We start from the raw sequence: 18,786 nt of genomic DNA, 5'->3' as shown, positions 1-18,786 counted from the left end.
CCTAGCAAGCGAGCCTCCAAGTCCTTGTGCAGCTGGCTTCGAGCTTCTCCACCCACTCCCAGCCTGCCGCATCCCGCCTGGCGCCGGCGGAGCAGCCAGCCGCAGCGCAGCCCCCACGGCAGCCGGAGCCGGCTTGCCCTGGGCTCTGCCCTGGCCTCTCGCTGCCTCCCCGGTACTGCAGGAGATGGGCTGTATTCTGCCTGCAGCAACACCGGTGCCATCCCGGTGGCGTAACCGGCAGGATTTTGGAGCCAGAGGCGTTGCTTTGCGGCAGGAGGAACGGGAGGAATCCGCTCCGCTCCCCCCGCGTGCCGCGGCCGCCCACGCAGCAGCTGCCGAGATAAGCGGAGCGGGTGAGTTTGCACCCCCACATCCACAACGCGCTGCAGCCTGGAGACGGCCGCTCGCGCTCGAGGGAGGACGTCAGGCTCCCGGCTTCCAGCAGCGTCGCCGAGGAGAAACTGCTCCGCTCGGCGGAGTCCCCAGCCTGCTCTGCCGGCGGCGGGGAGGAGGCGAGGAGCCAGTGCCGAGGGGGAGCCTCCTTAGGAAGGGCTGGGAGAGCCCCGGCCCAGCCGCCGATGGGGGCTGCCGCTGCATGACGACGCGTGCTGCAGCTCACATGCCACCATTCCGGGGCCTGGGAGGGAGGGAGGGAGGGAGGGGATCCCTTCTGCTTTACTCCTGTGTTTTAATGTTCAGTGGTATGAACTGGATTCAAAGCAATACCCACAAGAAACCCTCAGCGCATTACTTTCACCCCTCAGAGATGGGCTTGCACCAGACTTCAGATCCGAACGCAGAGCTAACATTTGCCGGTGGCCACTCTCTTTAGACCAAAAGCAGGTCCCTAATCCGCAGGGTGTTGGAAACAGGGATCTCTATCAAGTAACAGCTTGAGCAAACCCCAACTTCTAAGCTACCCTCCCTGCTGCATCCTCCCTCCTCCTGTCCCCTTCATCCCAGGGAAGACATTCTCCTGCTGACTTGCCATTTCAGCTAACGAACCCGCAGTAGGGTTTCAGTCTCGTGGTTACCACAAAGACCCAAGGGCATCTGGCAGGAGATAGTTTCGGGGAGTTAGAAAAGGGACTTCATATACTCACTTTGCAAACAGGCCCATTATATTTCAGAGGGAAGGAGCACGTGCAAAGCCTTCCTTCTCTTGGGAAAGCAGACCAGGCTTCTCGCCAGCACGTGGCTTATCTAGGCACTGGCTACTCCCAAGCTTTGCATGGGCGTTGGGCATCAACAAAAGCTCTCTGCAGGAACAGGTGAGTGCTGAGAGCAGGGGTGCTCGCGCGGGGTGCGGGCCTGAGAGCTTTCCAGACGTGTTAGCAGCAAGTCACAACACCTGTATCTGCTAATGCAGAAGAGCAGGACAAAAAAGGTGAGGCGGATGAGAACCCAGCCCGCAGATGCTTCACTAAAGCCCATCAGCTCCACCAGGATTAGCGTCACGGTGGTGAACGCCAGGGGGAATTAACACCAGAGGCGGCGAGGTGAAAGCCGCCGAGCGATGGCCTGCGCCGAGGGTAGGTGCGGTATGGTACGGCGTGTTCGCTCTCCTCCTCGATGGCAGAGGTGAGCAGAGCCGCAGCCAACGCGGCAGGACGGGCAGGCGAAGGGGCCCTGCTTAGAGCGTCACAAATTGCCCGGTGGCAGTCGATTCTCTCCTAACTGTATTTCTGCCTCTGTTTTGTAGCGTGTCTGTAGCTTCCCGTGGTGGATGTGGCTATTGAGTTAAGTAAACTGGATCTGTTTGTAATCCTTTAGTTTACACCCACTTGTCTTCTGACTTGCGACTGTTCTGCAAAGTATTATACCAGAGTATTTGCACAACCCTTCTGCCCTCCCTTGAGAAACATGACCTTAGACCTTAGCTCTACACTGCTGCGGCTGGAGCAAAGGAATCTGTTTTTCCATCGCTTCGGCAGTAGCAGCCGATGCAATTGTCCGAGCACTGGCCACCAGAAGGCAACACAGAGCTAACACAGGTTAGCAGATTAGAATTAGCAGCCTCGCTCTTGCTGGGATGGGCCAAAGATACAAACAAGGCAAGAATGTGGAGAGTGTCTCTTATCAGACTGGTTTGATAGACCTAGAAATAAACAGACAACTTCTGAGGCACACAAGCCTTCGGGTCCCCAGATCTCCTGAGACCCAAGAAAAAAAAACTGTGTGACCAGTAGCTTGTAGTTTGCCTTTTTGATGCCCTGTATCAGCCAGTCTCCCAAACATTATTACCTCTCTGCAAACCTTGCCACACTTAGCAGGTTAGTACGTTTAAAAACAGCCTAGCAGTGCAATTGCTGGAAGGGATTTTCCAGGCCTTGCATGCCTGTCCTCCTACTCTTGCTCTGCATTATCGCACGGAGCCAAGATTACAAGACAAAAGCCTTGGAGACGTCATGTTGATTATGGGCTGAAGCTATAATTGACCAATATGCAAGCACCTTGTCTAAAGCAAAGACCTGCGGCCACGGCTCAGATCTGTTTGGACAGGCAATGAGCTCCTCTTCTGTCTGGCTCAGCTCATTGCTTCTGCTTGGGTATTTATTATTATTCTTACTACTCCAGTGAAGGGGAGGATCTTCCTTCTTTTTTCCCCTTCTGTAATGCAGAAGCTTTAAGTATCCGTCCTTTCATTTAGCTTTTGTAAATACACTTTGCCACGTACAGGGCCCTCCCAGGAATGAGCTCTGCCTCTGCACAGGGGAACAGACATGGGACTGGGCTTGTTGCAAGTCTGCTTCTAGTCCTGTCTCCATGGCAGAATTCCTGCATGATGTTAGGTCAATACTTTTCATACCCGCCTGCCTAAACAGACTTCTCCGGGAGATGGTGGAAATCATCTCAGGAGCGCCTCTGGAAATCATGCTCTTTAGTTAAATGCCCGCCTTTGAAGTTGGGGCCTAACTTTTTACCTGACTGGGAAATTATGTCTCTTATTCCTCAGGGGCTAAGTGCCTGGATGGGAGAACAAGAATAATGAAAATTCCCTGCCTCACAAGGATGTTGTGGGGCTAAATTTATTAAGAGACAACAGTGAGGAGGGTTCACAAATGGCTGTTAATTAACCATGCTAAATCAAAACAGGAGGAAGACACACCAGAGAAGAAAACACCCCTGTGCACTTCACCACTTAGTGTTCACCTGCAGGAATGACTCTTTCAGGCACTGACTTCTGCTGCGCACATTTCTGCGCACAGGATCAAAGGGAGCTGCCTCATGCCCTGTGCAGATCCTTTCTGAAGATCCTGCAGGGATGCACTAGGGTGGTCAATGGCTGGGAATTATCTGGAGGAAAACTTGAAGTTCTGCTTGCTGTCAAACACTTGAACAGTTCCTCAGAGCGTGTGAACTAGGCAAGTGCCAGGAGCTTGGAAGTAATGACGACAGACCCAGAAGGTCACTAGATCTCGAATTAGCCCTATACAGAGGACTAGTAGGAAGCTTTATGACATCTCAGCCCACCAGCCTTGCACATAGGGGAAATACAGCTGCGAAGGAACACGAGTGGACCACTTGTGTGGTCTTTGTGGACTTGGTTTAGCTGATTGCTGCAGACCAAAGTCCTGCAAAACATCTTGGCCACCAAACTGCTCAGAGTCTTTATATTTATTTCCTAGACTGCCAGAGTGGGGACAGAAGGTCCCCCTGGAAGACAAATCCGCGCTGCTCCCGGGTCTTACCTTTAATAGCCAAAGCGATGGCTCCAATAACCATGATGAGCGTCTGCAGCGTGTCGGTGTAGATGACGGCCGCCAACCCCCCTGCAGGGGACAGGAGCAAGGCACAGCATTGTAAGCTCCCTCGGGTTCAGGCTCAGCTTTGTTGTAAAGTCACAATAAAGCTAACTGTTCTCGCGAGGACACGCCTGTCCGTTACTGTCCTCGTCCTCCTAACACCACGGGAGAAGGTGGTCCTGCGGTGAGAAAGTAACGGGAAAACGCAGGGGGGAATAGCTCCTTGGCAAGTCCGGTGTCGAAGGGGGGGGTGAGAGCACCCCAAGCAGCTGGGGTGGGGAGGGAGCAGCCAGTATAGCAGTGCGAGGTGCAGACAGGGAGCTGAGGGCGCGCGGGTGCAGGAGGGGATGCGGCGACAGCTCGCGGCAGGCGCAGCCCCTTGTCGGCCTGCCGAGAGGCAGAGAGGGAAGAGGCCAGGCCTGCAGAGCTGCACGCACGCAGCCTCCCGGCCCGGGCTCTGCACACGAGTTCTGCTCTCCTCTTACCCGCTCAGGACCTTCCTCTACCAGGAGCCCTGGGAGGACCAAAAACCAGAGCTTGGTAGGAAGATGACCCTGTGGTAAGTCACTGATTTATCCTCCAATCTGTACGGCAGGTCCTCTAGTGCTCTGCCCTGCTCCCAAGATAACCCGGGAGAGGGATGTCCCCACTTCTCTTTGGATACTCCAGCAAACAGACCACACTGCCAGGATGCTGGTGCCATCATTCATCCTACCTCTCCTTAACACTGCACCAGGCCTCCCCCTTTGCACGCCCCTCAGCTCTCCCTCGCAACCCAACGTTATCATCTTTCCAGCGCTTAGTGCTTTGCAGGGCCCCCATTCAGTCAACAGCATTTCCTCCTTTCCGTACCAAGCTTTCCTTCAGTACTTGCTGCAGATCCAGGACTGCTTACCTAGTCAGAAAGACATTACTCTGCGTACGAACAAAAGCATAAAAAGTAGTGGAGCTAGAGGAAAATGGGTCAAAACTTGAACCAATTTCAACCGAAGTCATTGATTCGCAGCCAGGTATTTCAGGGCTGCACCCTCCTAGGCAATGCCTGGGATTTGGAGGGATGTTCTCAGGATTAGGGTGACGCAGTGATCACACCCTTTGCCTGAGCTCAGGCTAAAATACCCTGCTTCACAATAAGCCTCGTGGGCAGGAAAAAACCAAGACAGAATTTGTTCAAAACCAAAATCTTGCAAAATCCACCATGTTTCGGATGTACTTAAGCTGTTCTGCATCTTGATGGCTGGGACAAGACACCGAGGAAAATTTACTGCAGGGCGTCTCCAATGGAGTTACCAGGAAGAGGAACATCCCAGCCAAATAACTTAAAGGCCTGGCAAGGATATACAGTTGCACGGTCCGAGTATGGGACTGCAAGTTAGGCACTGACAATTTCTAATTTCAGCTCCAAACTCTCATTAACCGTGAATTACAAAGGGAACGTATTGACTGATTCTGCACACACACACAAAAAAAAGATTACGCTAAAGGGAAGCAAGTGCAGGAAATACTTCTAAAAGCTCTGCAGATGGACAGCAACAAGTTGTATTATGGGCAGGACAAGTGGGAGGAAAATGAGTTAGGTAAAGGCCTTTGAGATTTTAGATTCCATGGTAATGGTCATGTAATAGGAGAAGCCCTGATTATAGCTCTTACAAATAGGTAGACACACAAGAAAGCATTTAACTACATGATGGAGGAGGAGCGAGTTATTACAAATGAAAAGCCTAAACACATAATCACAGAGGGGAGCTGAGGTATCTAGCCATTGCCCAAGCTGACACTCAGGAAGGAGACACAAACACTAGCTGGATAGGACAGCAAATATGAACCCCATTATCTGAGATAAAACCAGGATAAATCCCCAAAGATCTCCCAGAAGAAAAAAAAAAAGAAAAAAAAGAAAAAGGAGTGCAAGTGGCAAAGTTCAGCGGAACAAGAGTGACTTGAGGCCAGCAAATATTAAGCAACCTACCCGCAATCGTGTAGAGCCCTGTGACCACCAGCATCAGGACGGTGGAGAGGTAAAGGTCCCAGCCCAGGCAGACTTGCACGAACAGCGCCCCCGAGTACAGATCAGTCTGTGTGCGAAATAAGAAACACAGCGCCTGTAATAGGTGGCATCCACCTGGCTAGGCAGCACCAAAAGGCTGTTGCAGAAAGACATGGCAGGGAAACAACCAAAACTGCGGGTACAGCAAGTGCCTGTCATTGCACGTGCCAGGCCTGGAGCCAGTGCTGGGGGCCCCGGTCCCGCGCGCTGACCACATCGCTGCTGCAGACGGGGACCCCCGGCCATGCTCCTGCAGCCCCCGGGAGGAGCGGAGCAGGCAGCTCTCACGGTCGTTTTGCATCTGAGCCCATTCGGATGCAGACAGTGGGACGCCAAGGCCAGTAAGCCAATTTTTCCAGCTCCTGTTAAGGGCATCGGTGCTGCCACAGCCTTTTAGAAAAGGAGAGAGCTAATGATACTCAGTCTCGCACAGGATTAGACCCCTAACTGACCTGTCTCCTCGCTGACCTGAGAACCTTAAGTTCCCTCCGGTGGCGGCAGTGCCCTGTTCCCCAGGTGGCATCTGGGCAGTGCTTTTTGCAGAGCCCAGGAGATCTGGCACTCGGAGCCAACCGAAGGGGCCACGCTCCCCCCAGAAACCCAGCCCCATTAGGGGCTCTCAAGACGCAGCCCACGCCGCCCGCTCCGTCCTCGCCAGCCCAGCGCACCCGTGCCGTTTTTACGCCCCGCTGGCACCCCAGCGGGCAGACACGACGGGTGCGGTAGCGTGGATGGGGGTGGGTGCAGCTGGTATTTCGTGTTCTGCTTGACGGGATTTGTTCTCCTGGCACCCACGCTGCCTCCGAGAAGGCTGCCAAGGCCAAACTCCCGCTCCCCCAGCCACAGCTGAGCCGTTTGGAGCTTCAGGCTGGTCAGAAGGGTGGCAGCAGCCCCGAAGAGGCTGCCGAGGCAGGAGGGGATCTCCCCCCAGGTACAGGGACTTTTCACTCTGCTCGTTGGTGTCTGCAGTCATCAGAAGGGGATCCCTGCGCCACGTAGCTCAGGTCCGCTCAGCGGCACCGAGCTCGGTGCTGGCAGGGCAGAGCAAGCTGGCTGCCCAGGGCTTGCCCGGCTCGCGGGAACCGTTCTGCGGCTGCCGCAGGGCCCTAGCTAGCAGGGCTCCGTCTGCAACTGCTCCGCGCTCGGCCGGGCGCACAGGCAGTCCCAGCACTGACTGCAAAAGCCTTTCCCCGAGCCACCTCTTTGCTGAGCATCTCTGGGAGAATGTTTCCTCCAGATGGGGAAACTGAGGCACAGGCGAGTGACAGAAGTTGCTTTTTGGCCAAGAGAGAGCAGCAGCAGGCAGGAACTGAACCCAGAGATCTTGGATCCCAGACCCCAGCACAGACCAGTGTAAGCATATCCTCCCACGCAAGCAGCAGGTGCTGCTGCGGAGTTGGGTTGAGGTCCAGGCTCCTGTGCTGTTTCTGACCTTCGCAGCTCCCCTTCTGACACCCCTGGAAGGGGCTGTTTTTCTGCTCAGCACGGGAAGGACAGGCTGACTCTACGCCTAACACAGTTGTCCACACAACAGGCTGGCCTCCATCAGCCACAGCATCTCCTGCCACTCGAATCACATCTCCAAGGGAAACTGGGAGCATTCCCTCTGCTAGAGGAGCGGATGCAGGATCTGGCTTGCAAAGGGAGGAGGGAGTTTAACAGCTTACTCAGCTAGCTAACTCAGCCAAGCTGACTGACTTCCCCAAAGCGACCACCATTTATGTCACCGGACTCGGCCCACTGGAGAATTCAACCCACGCAACAGCTCAGCTGGTGCAGGGAGGTGCCGGTCACGTTGTCTCAGGCAGAGAGATTCAGAGGCCCCTTGGGCAGATCGGACAGCAGCCCACAGGGCAGATGTTTATTAGGGAGAGAGACCCTTCCCAAGGCAAAGCCAGGCCCCTGGCATGGCAGACACCGGGAAAGACTGTGGTGAGGCCCACCAGCATCGTGGGCACGGTCTGCGGACTTTCGTTTTCTTTCCCTCTGTACCAGCTTTCCAGGGATATATCCCTGCCCTAAGTTGCACGTCAACGAAAGGAGACTAAAAACGTTCATTCCCTCCCGTCCTTTGCCCCTCCTCTGAAGGAAGCGCTGAGGCCGAGGGCCACGTACACCAGTCAGCGCCCCAAGGCACAACCATTTCTCTACCAGAAGCCGAGATCTAGCAGTTTCCAGCACTCAGCTAGAATATCTTAGTGAAAACGTTATCCGGTGAGGGAAGAGGGGACAGGGCCAGGCAGGAAGAGGCAAGATGAGCAGATTCCACTCCTGACTCCTCAGAACAGCTCGGCCTGCTCCACACCCTTGCCTGCAGCCATGACGGCTCTCCACAGTCAACGTATCAGCTCTGATTTGACATCTTTCCTCACACACCTCACAAAAATCATCCCCCAAACCGCAGAGCCTTCTTGCCTGATCATGTGGGAGCAGTCACCTGGGATTAGTAATGTGGAGGTATGGCAGTACTTCCCACATCGCACTTCCTTCTCCCAGCTCTATGTTTCCTTCTTCCAGGAACTTCAAAGCATGGGAGCTAAGGACAGTCAGTGCCACCCACGCCCTGCCCTCAGCATCGTTCTAAGGGGAATAGTGACATGTTTTGCTTAGAAACAAAATGCACAATTTCATACTTCCATTGCAAATGCTATGCAAGAGCTGCTTCCTGCCTTTCCAGAAAGCACATGCCAGGCCAAAGCTCTGCATCTCTCCATGCTAAGGTGGCAAACATCTCATTTCAGAAGACAAGAAACAACACCAGGCTACACCACGTGATGGAGAGGGGCCATAAAGGATCATGAGATGGAAGAATGAAGAGGCATGCCATCTAGCAGGGCTCTATCAACCACGAAATTCAGTAGGTAAGCGCACATTCAGCTTTGGGACAACATGAAAGCTCTTTCTCTAGCAGACGAGCCCACACACTAGGTATAACATTGATTAAATCACAAATCGAAATGACCAGAAGAGCACTTACACCGTGGTGTTGGGGAACTTAATTCAAGGACTGTTCCACGACAAGTGCACTGGGCCAGACTTTCCACCACAGTTATGTCTAATGTCTACAGCTATGTCTAATGTTCCTACAGGAGATAGTACTTGTCCTCAGCTGCACTCTAGCTCGGCCATGTCTCAGGGAAAGCCCTGCTCAGCACCAAGAGATGACTCATCCCTGGACTGCCCTGCTAAAGAGGAACCAACTTAGTGGCGACCATACCAAAACCTGTACCAGCAGCTCCTCTTCCATAGATGTCTTTCTACCACAAATGTGTTATTACCACAGCTCAATACCACAGAGACCACCAGATAACCCTACAAGAGGACTAAGTCATCACTGCACTGCAAGGTGCAACTACAAGGCAGAAAAGACCCAACCAAGGGCCCTCAGCCATCTCCTGCCAACACAACATGAAGCAGGAACCCAACATGATGACAGCCTCCCCAGCACAGTTCCAGCCCAGTGTCCTTGCTGTCTTCTGGAGCTCCCAATGGCCCCTTGAGGGATCCATGACTTGTCAACTCAGCACCTGCTAGCAAGTCATCCCCTCACCCCGACTGCCTGCTTCTCTAGCACCCCCCACTTCATCCCCAGAGCCCAGCAGTTAAGACTCAGCCCTGGAGAACACATTTCATAACTGCTTCTCCTGGCTTTCTCAATGCTTAATCGTTTTTGCAGTCGTCTGCAAATGAGTCTAAGCTTCTGCTATGAGGAAGCAAAGGTATCTCCACCTCCCTTCCTGGTAATTCTGCTAGGGTGGGAAAAAAAAAAATAAAAGCGCATGTGACTTAGTCGTTAATAAGACATCCCAAATACAAAAACAAGCTAATTAAAACCAGGCATGACCTATTCATAAAACAAGTCCTTTCAACTGCAAAAGGAGAGCAAAACCCTTTGAAGTCAGGCTTTGCAATCCAGCAAGAGAACCCTGCCTCCACCAGTGACCTCACTTGGAAACTTGTTCTTATCCAACGTCGTTAATGCCTTCCCAATGAAAGCTGGCTTTAGAGACAGCTTGAATTTAACAACTGGCAAAGCATCAGTAAAATGAGTTACCCAAGGTACAGAATAGTCCACACGGGCTCTTCACCAAAGTTCGGATGCCTGTGTAAATCCTCACGTGTTTCCAGTTAGGGGAGACTCACCGTCCCCTCAGCAGGGCTTCACGGCTGGCCTGTTGCACCCTGCTATGAACTGCCATGAAACATTAAGGGCTTGCATCCAGCAGACGATAAATTCCAGGACAGGAGAGCCTGTCTTCCCCCCTCCTCACAAAAGGAGAGCCAAGGAGAACGGGGTGTGGAGATCCATGAAAGAAACAGCATCTGCAGGGAGAGGTGGCAGGAAAAGCAACGCTAATGAGTCCTGTGCTTTAAAGTAACCCCCGGTGAGGACCAAGAGGAAAGCTCTGCTGGGTGACAGCACTGCCTAATTGCCCTGAGTTTCACACCTTCCTCCCGTGCATCCTGCTGTGGTCAACACCAGTGACAGGATATTGGGCCAGTTCGTCTATGCGTGGCAACACCTCACACATCATCCCAGCCCACTGCTTGAAACAACTATTATTTTTCAGATCCACCATGAATGGAGCTAGATGCCAGGATAATCCTCTTGATTAGGCTGGTTCCTCTTATATTGGATTCTGTGTGACTCAGAGACCAGGTGAAGCTCAGCAGTCTAAAGAAACTATAGAATTAGCTGAGAAAAGGCATAGGAAGGCCATCTGGGAGTGCCTTTTCTGCACAAAGGAGCGCTGAGAAATGCTAGGATAACCACAGAGGTTCCCGTATATGCAGGCATCGCACAGAGTTCATCTACGAGTTCACCTGGTTATAAGCAATGAGTGGCACATCAGTCTCCACTGGTTTCCCAAGCTAAGAATGAATCTGTAGGACATCCATCCCTTCTGGGCAAAGCCAGAGGCTTGTGAGACAGCTCCAATGAAAACCACACAGACCAAACATCTCCTCATGGCATAGTAACACACTATTTGGGGAAGAGGGGACATCTGTGACAATCCGGAAAGAGACTCAAAGACAACCAGCCCTCAAATTACTGGTGATATCTTTCTTTAGATTCAGATCTGCAAGAACAAACTACTACACCAGATATGCTATCCCAGCTTGTTACTTTTCCTTTTAAATGCCAGATGGTATTCCCTTAGATCCCAGGGTGACTAACAACATACAGAGACAGGGACTGCTTCAGCATCTCCCTTGAGCTTATCCCAAGCCTTGATCAGGAGCAGGGAAGAGATCTCTCCTAAACAGTACACAGAAGAGGAATAAGTGACAACAATTTACCGGACATTAGGAGGATCAGGGAATAATCAACCTTTTCACTGATCAAACTTGCAAACTTATCTGATACTCCAGCAGCTGCCAGGCCACACATCACACACGGAGGAGAGGCAGCCAGACCTGGGTAAGTCAAAGCAGCTGTTTAATAACACAAAGTTCCTTGACTAGGCGAGCACAGGCAGATAGAGCCTCTATCTAACTGAGAGCACCAGGGGAACACAGGAAGACAGAACTTGCTGAAACTACCTGCATAGCCATAACCAAACCTAACTTCAGGAGAAACGCCATAGGATTTTCCGTGGCATAAGCAATAAGGGTATAAACACCAGTTTTATGGTAAGAATGTTCTCCAGCATGATGGAACATGTTTGTGTTTTTTTTCAGAAGGGAAAGACAGGGGACAGCTCCACCTACTGAGCCATCAGCACTGCTTTTGCACGTCCTAGCCATGCTCAGAGCATGAACATAGGAAGGGCTGTTATCTCCCCTGTAACCTGCCTTTTTTAAGATCACGACCAACCTGCCTTTTAAGTACCAGTACTGTGCTTTGCCCGAGATCAGAGAGCAGTTCATAGACCGAAGACGTGGTTCTCCTGAGCACCTGACAGGTTACAGAGTGGGGGACACAGTTCTGACATCATTAAATGCCACCTTAGGAACAAGTAATGAACAAGCAAAGGAAGTCCATGACCCGAGTTTCCCAGCACTAGCAGCTCTGGAGGACTGTGCTCCTTACGTGGTCCAAGGCAGATGTAGCCACTTTGCATTAAGCACTGTCGCGTATTTGCACAGCATGAGCTGTTTTCAGGCTACTGCATCCCCCTTATGTCTCGGGCTGGGGAACAGCACGTGCAGGGTCCAGTCTGCAGCTCAGCCCCGAGGCCTTGGCAGCAGGTTCAGAAGTTACCCGAGAGGAGGCAGGAACGAGAGGCAGCCAGGGCCTGCGGCCACCAGCCGAACTGGGGTTTGCAGGCCTCAGAGCTGGCAAAAGCACAAGCAGGTGGCGAGCGCCTCTCCGTGGGCAAACGGATCATGTGCCGACAGCTCCGAGATCAGCTTTATCCGGCCTTACAGCGAGCGGCTGGTTTCAGCCACCCACACGGAGAAGCGATTTTTTCCAGCCATCCATCCGCGCGCAGAGGCCCCGACAGAGCAATGAATCAGATCCACCTGCCTCCATTGGAGGGGGCTGCGCAGGATTGCTCCCTCCAGCGTGTTTTCTCCTCCGTATCGTTTCAGAGCTGTTTGCTCTTGGTGTGTCTAAGGCTCAAATGCCGTCTCCAGCCCCCAGGCCTGTCTGTGCCGAGCTCCCTCACCCTTGCTCCAGGCCTGGTGTCGCAGGCTCTCAGCTGCTTTTACCTCAGATAAACTCTTCCCATGGTTACTGAGCAGGCAGGAAGAGGAGGAGAGGACCCTGCGCTGCTTAAAGGGAATCGCGAAAAAGGCCAAATTGAGGTGAAAACGTTCTTGTTGAAAGAGTCCCTCAAAATCCAACACTTCCTATACACGCTTGGGCCATCCTGCAGATGTAACAAAGCTTCCTTTCCCCTGAAAACCCGCATGCCCTAAGGCAAGGAATACATTCTCAATTCAATCACTTCAGTTTATCGATTCAGCTCACCCAGCCCTGCTGGTTTCTCCCTACTGTATTTATTCAGCAGGGATTTTTCCCATTTGGATCTATCAGAAAGCCTCATTGCTGGAGAAGTGAAACGACAGACCACACAACGCAGCCCCTGAGTTTGGTTCCTTCTCAGCCTCTTCAGGTCTGGGAATCCTGACACCCAGCCACAAATCTGTTGGGGGCATCCCCCTGACATGCTCATCACTCCTACCCCAACTACAAACGTACAGGATGTTGGCAGACAGCATCTTTCCATGAATTTCCACCTGTTGCCCTGCCTCCTCCCAGAACTTCCTGCGGCAGTTCTTCTCCCAGCCCAGGGGCTCTCCCAGTTCACTGTCTTGGCTACACAAGGTCTGAGCACAAGAATAATCTCTTACTAGCTGGAAACGAGTTGTGGATCTGTCACAGAGTCAAGTGGGAGCTACTTACAGAGATCTTGGTGAAGATGGAGAGCAGGAGCGACAGGCCAGAGAGGTACATCCGGATTCTCTCACCTCCAAACCTTCTCTGGAGATACTCAGGCATAGTGACAATCTGCAAGAGAGAAAAAGTGGTCACTGCCCTGTCCAGTCACCCTCCTCTGAAGGTAGTCCCAGGGAAGATGAAGGGGGAACAGTCTTCCCAAAGCAACTCTGCAGGGCTTAGGAGCCTCAAAGGACAGCGCTGACACCACTCCTTGGGGCGCAGGGCCTGATGAAGGCTGGGCTCCCCTCAGCAGGCTCAGGGAGAGCTGTACTTACCCCTGAAGAGATGTAGACTGGAATGAACACCCAAGCCAGTGCCAAGAGAACATAAGTAGCCTGTTGGGAAGGAAGAACACAGCACAGCCCAGAAAATCACTGATCCCCCTGCAGCTTGATGATGCTAGACCACATCCACCACGCATGACCAGGCCCCAGCTCGCCCTCAGATGCACATTTGTATCTTTAAATGGCTTCAAATGGCAGGTGCAGGTGCATGAGGCCACAGCAGAGACCTCTCCGGCACCATCGAGTCCCAGCCAGCACGAGCCTGGCCCCTTCTCAGCCCAAGCTATTGACTCAGCAAGTGTCCACAAGTTTCCCATTAACTCCTTGAGTACCAAGAAAGCCAAATGTCGTACTCTTGCCCCAGAACCCAAGGACTTTGGAAGTGATGTGTGAGAAAGTAGTGAACTGGTGATCAGCTCAGCAGCCTTCCTATCAGGGTCATGCAGGGGCTGGACTAGGAAGCTCTGCATCTGAAAGCAGCTTGTTCCCAGAGCACGTGGGCTTAGCTGACTCCAAACCCACCATACGTGCACCGGACACGAGGGGAGAGACAGGGAAGCCGAGTTAGCAGGGTTGCATTAATTACCCCCTGCATGACTCCTCCCAAGCCCTTGGAGACTTTACTGGGAGCTACTATGAAATAGGCCCTCTGCTGCGACACGGCTCAAGAAACTCACTCTTAATAATGCAACACGTTTCTTACATTCCACTCAAAGCCAGCGACAGCGATTCCCCCGGCAGCGCCAGTCCCAGCCAGTCCAATGAAGAGCCCTGATCCTTCACTGCTGGCAAAAAGAGAGGCTCCGATCTGCGGATCGAAACAGGAGGTGCAGTGAGTACACCTGGACTGGCACACACCAGCCTGCCGCTCGCTCGCTGAGTGCCGTAGCTCCCTCCTCCTGACCCTACAACCACACGAGCCGGACCAGCTTTGATGCTTCCCTAGAAGCGCAGGTCCAAGGGGCTAATTCTGCAAAAGGCAGCGGCAAAACTAGTCTCTAGACGACAGTACCAGAGCACAGACCTCGCAGCTATTCCCAAAAGCAAAGTGTGGCAGACCAGCTTAGGAGGGAACCAACGGAAGGAAAACAAGACTGAACTTCAGCAGCCCTCGTGCAAGACAAGGGAAAGCCATCGGGGGTGCGAATCCTGGTCCACAAGGGACCCTGAGCCCGGCAGAATGAGATATATGTGGCAGGGAGAAATGCTGGCAACCAGGGGAGAAAGAAGGGGTACAGAAGTGGGAATTCAGTGGGAGGGAACTGGTGCTGGTTGTCTCTGCTGCCCCAACTGTCACAAGACAGCCAAAGGTATCTACTTACTGGCCACCACGCCATGTCTCTGCCAGCAAGAAAATAGCCACTGACGGTGTTCCTGTTCACCCTGCAGGAAGACTGAGAGAGCAGAGGATCAGCACACAACGCTCTTTCCCTGCAAACGCTCCCAGACAGCAACCAAGAGACGGGAGACTCTGGATAATTAATGAGAGCTCTGCAACTCGAGCATAATTACATGAAATGGTGGCTGCACCCTGAGCACACGGAGCTGTGAACAGCAAAGGAGGCACCCTGAGAGACGGCATCGCAGAGGATGAGCTAGTCAGACCCTGATGCTGAGCTGACAGGTTGGCTAATAAGGCCCAGCTTTGGCTATAATTTTTCTGCAAGGTAGAATAAACAGCTTTAGAGAGCCTTAGTCTCAAACTGCAGGTAGCTGAGGGCTCTTTGTGCTAACCAATGCATTTGTCTCAACACCCTTTAATAGAGTCAGATCTGCTTACATCCAGCAGGCTGGAGACTAGGAGACAGGTTTTTGCCATGATTAATTCCACCTCATTTTAAGTCAGTAGGAGTCTTTCTACATGGAGTGAAAGAAGTGAAGGTTTTAGACAATAGAACACAGCAAATACAACACAACACACAAAACACATAACATAGAAGCAAGATACAATACAACAGAAAAATATTGGAGGCTTTCAGAACACAATTCCACACACAGAAGCCAACCCTGGAAAAAAAATCCAAGTATTTCACAAGGTTAAACAGGAAAGCAGGAACTGAAAACAAAGAATGCTCTTACCCATATTCCCACTGCAATGTTTAAGGAAAAATAAGCCACTATGACAATAAGATCAGCAATGCTAAATTGCTGTAAGGTGCTAAAGGATCCAGCAGTGGAATTAACCTCCATCATCCCCACTGCTTCTTTCTTCATCCTCAGCAAAAACCTTGAAAAGATCATCACCAAATCAGTAACTCGCTAGCTGCCTGAGGGAATTGATCATTAAACAAGCGAGCATGCCAATTTTTGCTTCCAAAGGTGGTGGTGTGGGCAGATCAGCTGTCCAAGTACAGCCTAGTTTCTGCCTCCCTCTGCTTTTCTACTTACAGCTGCTGAGAGCTGCAAGCTGCTGAGGTCAGGACCAGTAAATTGGGCAGCTGTCAAGCCATTAACACCAAGGTGTTCACAGCCAGCACGACAAATGCTTTTCAGTTACGTTTCAGTTTGAGCTAAGATGTCCATACATGATGATGTTCCTTCAGTCTCTCACCACAGGCATTCCCTCCAACTTTCTCTCGCTGCCTTTCTCCTTCATTCTTTCTGGAAGGAGGCATCACGGGGTGAAAGCAAAGCAGTTCTAGAGTAAGCCAAAAGTCTCATGCAGTGCTCCTTAAACCATCCATTTTCCCCACCACCCTTCCTGTCGACGGGCAGAAAAAGCACAGTGCAGAACATATCTTGATTTCAGTGCTTCACTAACAAGCAGCTACATCCTAAGGACTTGCTGCATCTGCCATGTTTACTTTTGTGTTCAGGAAGCTGCATGTTCCAGTCCAAGCTGTTCCAAACACAGACATTTAACCTGTTTCTCCAATGCAGATGCTCAGGGTGTGGGTTTACAAAAGCCGTTCTTTGCAGAGGTGTCTTAGATCTAGATAATTGCTGGAGAAAAAACTATCAAGGCTTCTTTCCTCTAGCCAGCTATTTTCGTCAGGCTTGTAGAAATTTAAGTCTTGGCAGCTATTACTCCTTTCATGGTTAAGATTGATCAAAAGCTCTAACAGGCACACAGACTGCATAACCTGTGTTTCATTAGTAAACCAAGCTAAAAAAATTAAGTTTAAGAATTCGTTTAGACATTGTCACATGCACATATGAGGGTTGTTTTAGGGTAAATGCTACTAAATCTATATTTTTTAATTTAAATTTAATCAAGTAGAAATTATGTTTGCAATTAAAAAAAAATCTTAGCATAAGTGCTTGTTAACATTGGAAAGGTCTTCCATAAGCTGTAAACAAAACCTGATATTTTCCTTGCAGATATTATCAACCTCAAAAGAATTTGCATTATCTTTTGACTAGTTCATTGCCTTATTTAGTAAATCTTACAGTAATTTCTTTCATTCTACAAAGTGCATATTCTTTATATTTGAAGTATTCCAGAGAAATACCTCTAAGAATAGCTGGTATTTCTGGTGACCCAACATTTTTGCTTCTGAGAAAAGAACACAGAGATTAGGTAATTCTGCAGTTATTTTGTGATAAGAGAGGTATAAAAAGTGGCTGAGTGAAGACATCGGTGCTTTGCTCTGTTTCAACTAATGCAGCACTATGAAGAGCTGAAGGGCCAGCAATCCAGTCTTATCTCAGCAATTGATTCCACATTCCTTAGCTCTAATCAATTCAGTAATCACACTGCACCAAATTAGCCAGGAGTTGGAGGGAGGTTTTGTTTGTTTATTTGTTTTCTTACATACTAAACCAGTGATAAAACATAGGATGTTCACGTTAAGTCCTTCTATGTGGACTCTAAGCAAACCAGTGATGGCCCATCAGCAGAAAAGCTCATAGAAGAGATGAAGCTATTTCTTCAAAGGCCAATGTGAAACAAGCAGCCGGGGCGGGGGGAACACCACACTCCCCTGCCAAAATCATGGCAATTACCCAAGATAGAAAATAAGAATAAAGGCAAATTAAACCACTTCTTTCAGGATCATTTGAATTGGAGAGTCCTACAGTCAAAGTCTCAACAGCTGCTACTCTTTTCGGAGGAGAGAAAAGTACCGTGAAACACTCAGACACATCCAAGTACCACCAAAATACAAGCTGCAGACGCTCTCGACTCTGCAGGGGAGATTACTGTTAGATGAATCTACAAATCACAGTATTAAGCACTGTGAATCTTTATTCTACTCAGAACAGATGAGCTTGAATTCTGCAAGCCTTTACTTCACGCTGACTCCCCCTCTGACCAGGACATGATTACCTATACCAGTTCACATCACAGACCTTGATCAACTGGAATTCATAAAATGGGTATGTTATTTTTTACTTGTTCTAAACTGCGGAGCAAAGCATTGTAACGCATTGCTTTTATCTGCAATAGTATTCTTGATGTTTTATTGAACAACCCTTCCTAAATCCTTAAAACTCTACTTCAGGAGCGATACAGGAAACAACATTTTAATTTGATGCTTTCTGGTATTTAGTAATCACAGTTTTATGCTTTGGATGCTTGGCTGACTAATTTACTTCAAATGGCAGTATATTTTTCAACCACTTATCACAAGGTTTCACTAAAAAAATATATATATACACACACTGCAACTAATGTATATCACTGAAACAGATCATATTTCTCTGGTATTTGGAATAGCCACTGAAGCATCCAGAAGTAGTTTTGAACACTGGTGAGAGACTCAAGTTCCCACTCTCGCTCGCTCCTCAGTTGGAATTTAACCTGCATTAATACATTCAAAGCACAAAGTGTTAATACATCAGCTTAGTGTATCTAGTAACATCACTAAACTGTTTAATAACCTATTGTCATTAAAATATAACCCAGGTACAGTGTTGTATTCTGACATCCGAGAGTGGAAGAACATACGTCTCTGGACAGAACTACAGAAATCAAACAGAACAATCTCATGAAAAAATAAGCTCAGAGAATGAAGAATTAGAACAGTGTTGTCTGAACAGAAATGTGGAATTGCTTAAGTAAAATATTAATCGCACTTGCTGAATACATCAATGCTGAATCTGCTAGCAATATCTAAGTATTCTAGTCACTGTCCAAGCCTCCATCCTGTCAGCTGCTGTGCCAACACAAAGAGGGGAGAAAAACAAAGGCAGCTTTTATCTTTAAAAGCAAATCAAAGTTATTTTCAACTCTAGTTATAGCTCATTCATGCCCTTGGAAGACTGAAGCAGAGAAAAACAGTGTCAACACAGGTTACTTTTCACTTCTAGTTTTGGACATGCCAAAGGATATTCTAGTTTAGTGAGATTAAACCAAACAAAACCTAAATGTCCTGCAGC

The 18,786-nt window shown here is 50.1% G+C and overlaps 1 protein-coding gene across 1 annotated transcript in view; it reads right to left on the bottom strand.

Annotated features, from left to right (window-relative positions):
* Positions 1 to 15,796, bottom strand: part of SLC5A10 (solute carrier family 5 member 10) — a 50,679-nt gene extending 34,883 nt beyond the window's left edge. Inside the window, exons 1-7 of the mRNA XM_067306217.1 lie at positions 15,547 to 15,796; positions 14,790 to 14,861; positions 14,171 to 14,275; positions 13,459 to 13,518; positions 13,148 to 13,252; positions 5,716 to 5,821; positions 3,693 to 3,773 (exon numbers count right to left, since the gene is read on the bottom strand). Of these exons, the coding sequence (XP_067162318.1) occupies positions 3,693 to 3,773; positions 5,716 to 5,821; positions 13,148 to 13,252; positions 13,459 to 13,518; positions 14,171 to 14,275; positions 14,790 to 14,861; positions 15,547 to 15,708 (691 nt within the window). The 5' untranslated portion in view covers positions 15,709 to 15,796. The remainder of the gene's footprint in view (positions 1 to 3,692; positions 3,774 to 5,715; positions 5,822 to 13,147; positions 13,253 to 13,458; positions 13,519 to 14,170; positions 14,276 to 14,789; positions 14,862 to 15,546) is intronic.
* Between the last annotated feature and the right edge of the window lie 2,990 nt (positions 15,797 to 18,786).

Source organism: Apteryx mantelli, chromosome 16 (assembly GCF_036417845.1).
Source record: "Apteryx mantelli isolate bAptMan1 chromosome 16, bAptMan1.hap1, whole genome shotgun sequence".
Taxonomy (NCBI): domain Eukaryota; kingdom Metazoa; phylum Chordata; class Aves; order Apterygiformes; family Apterygidae; genus Apteryx; species Apteryx mantelli.
This window is presented reverse-complemented; position numbering and strand designations above follow the sequence as displayed.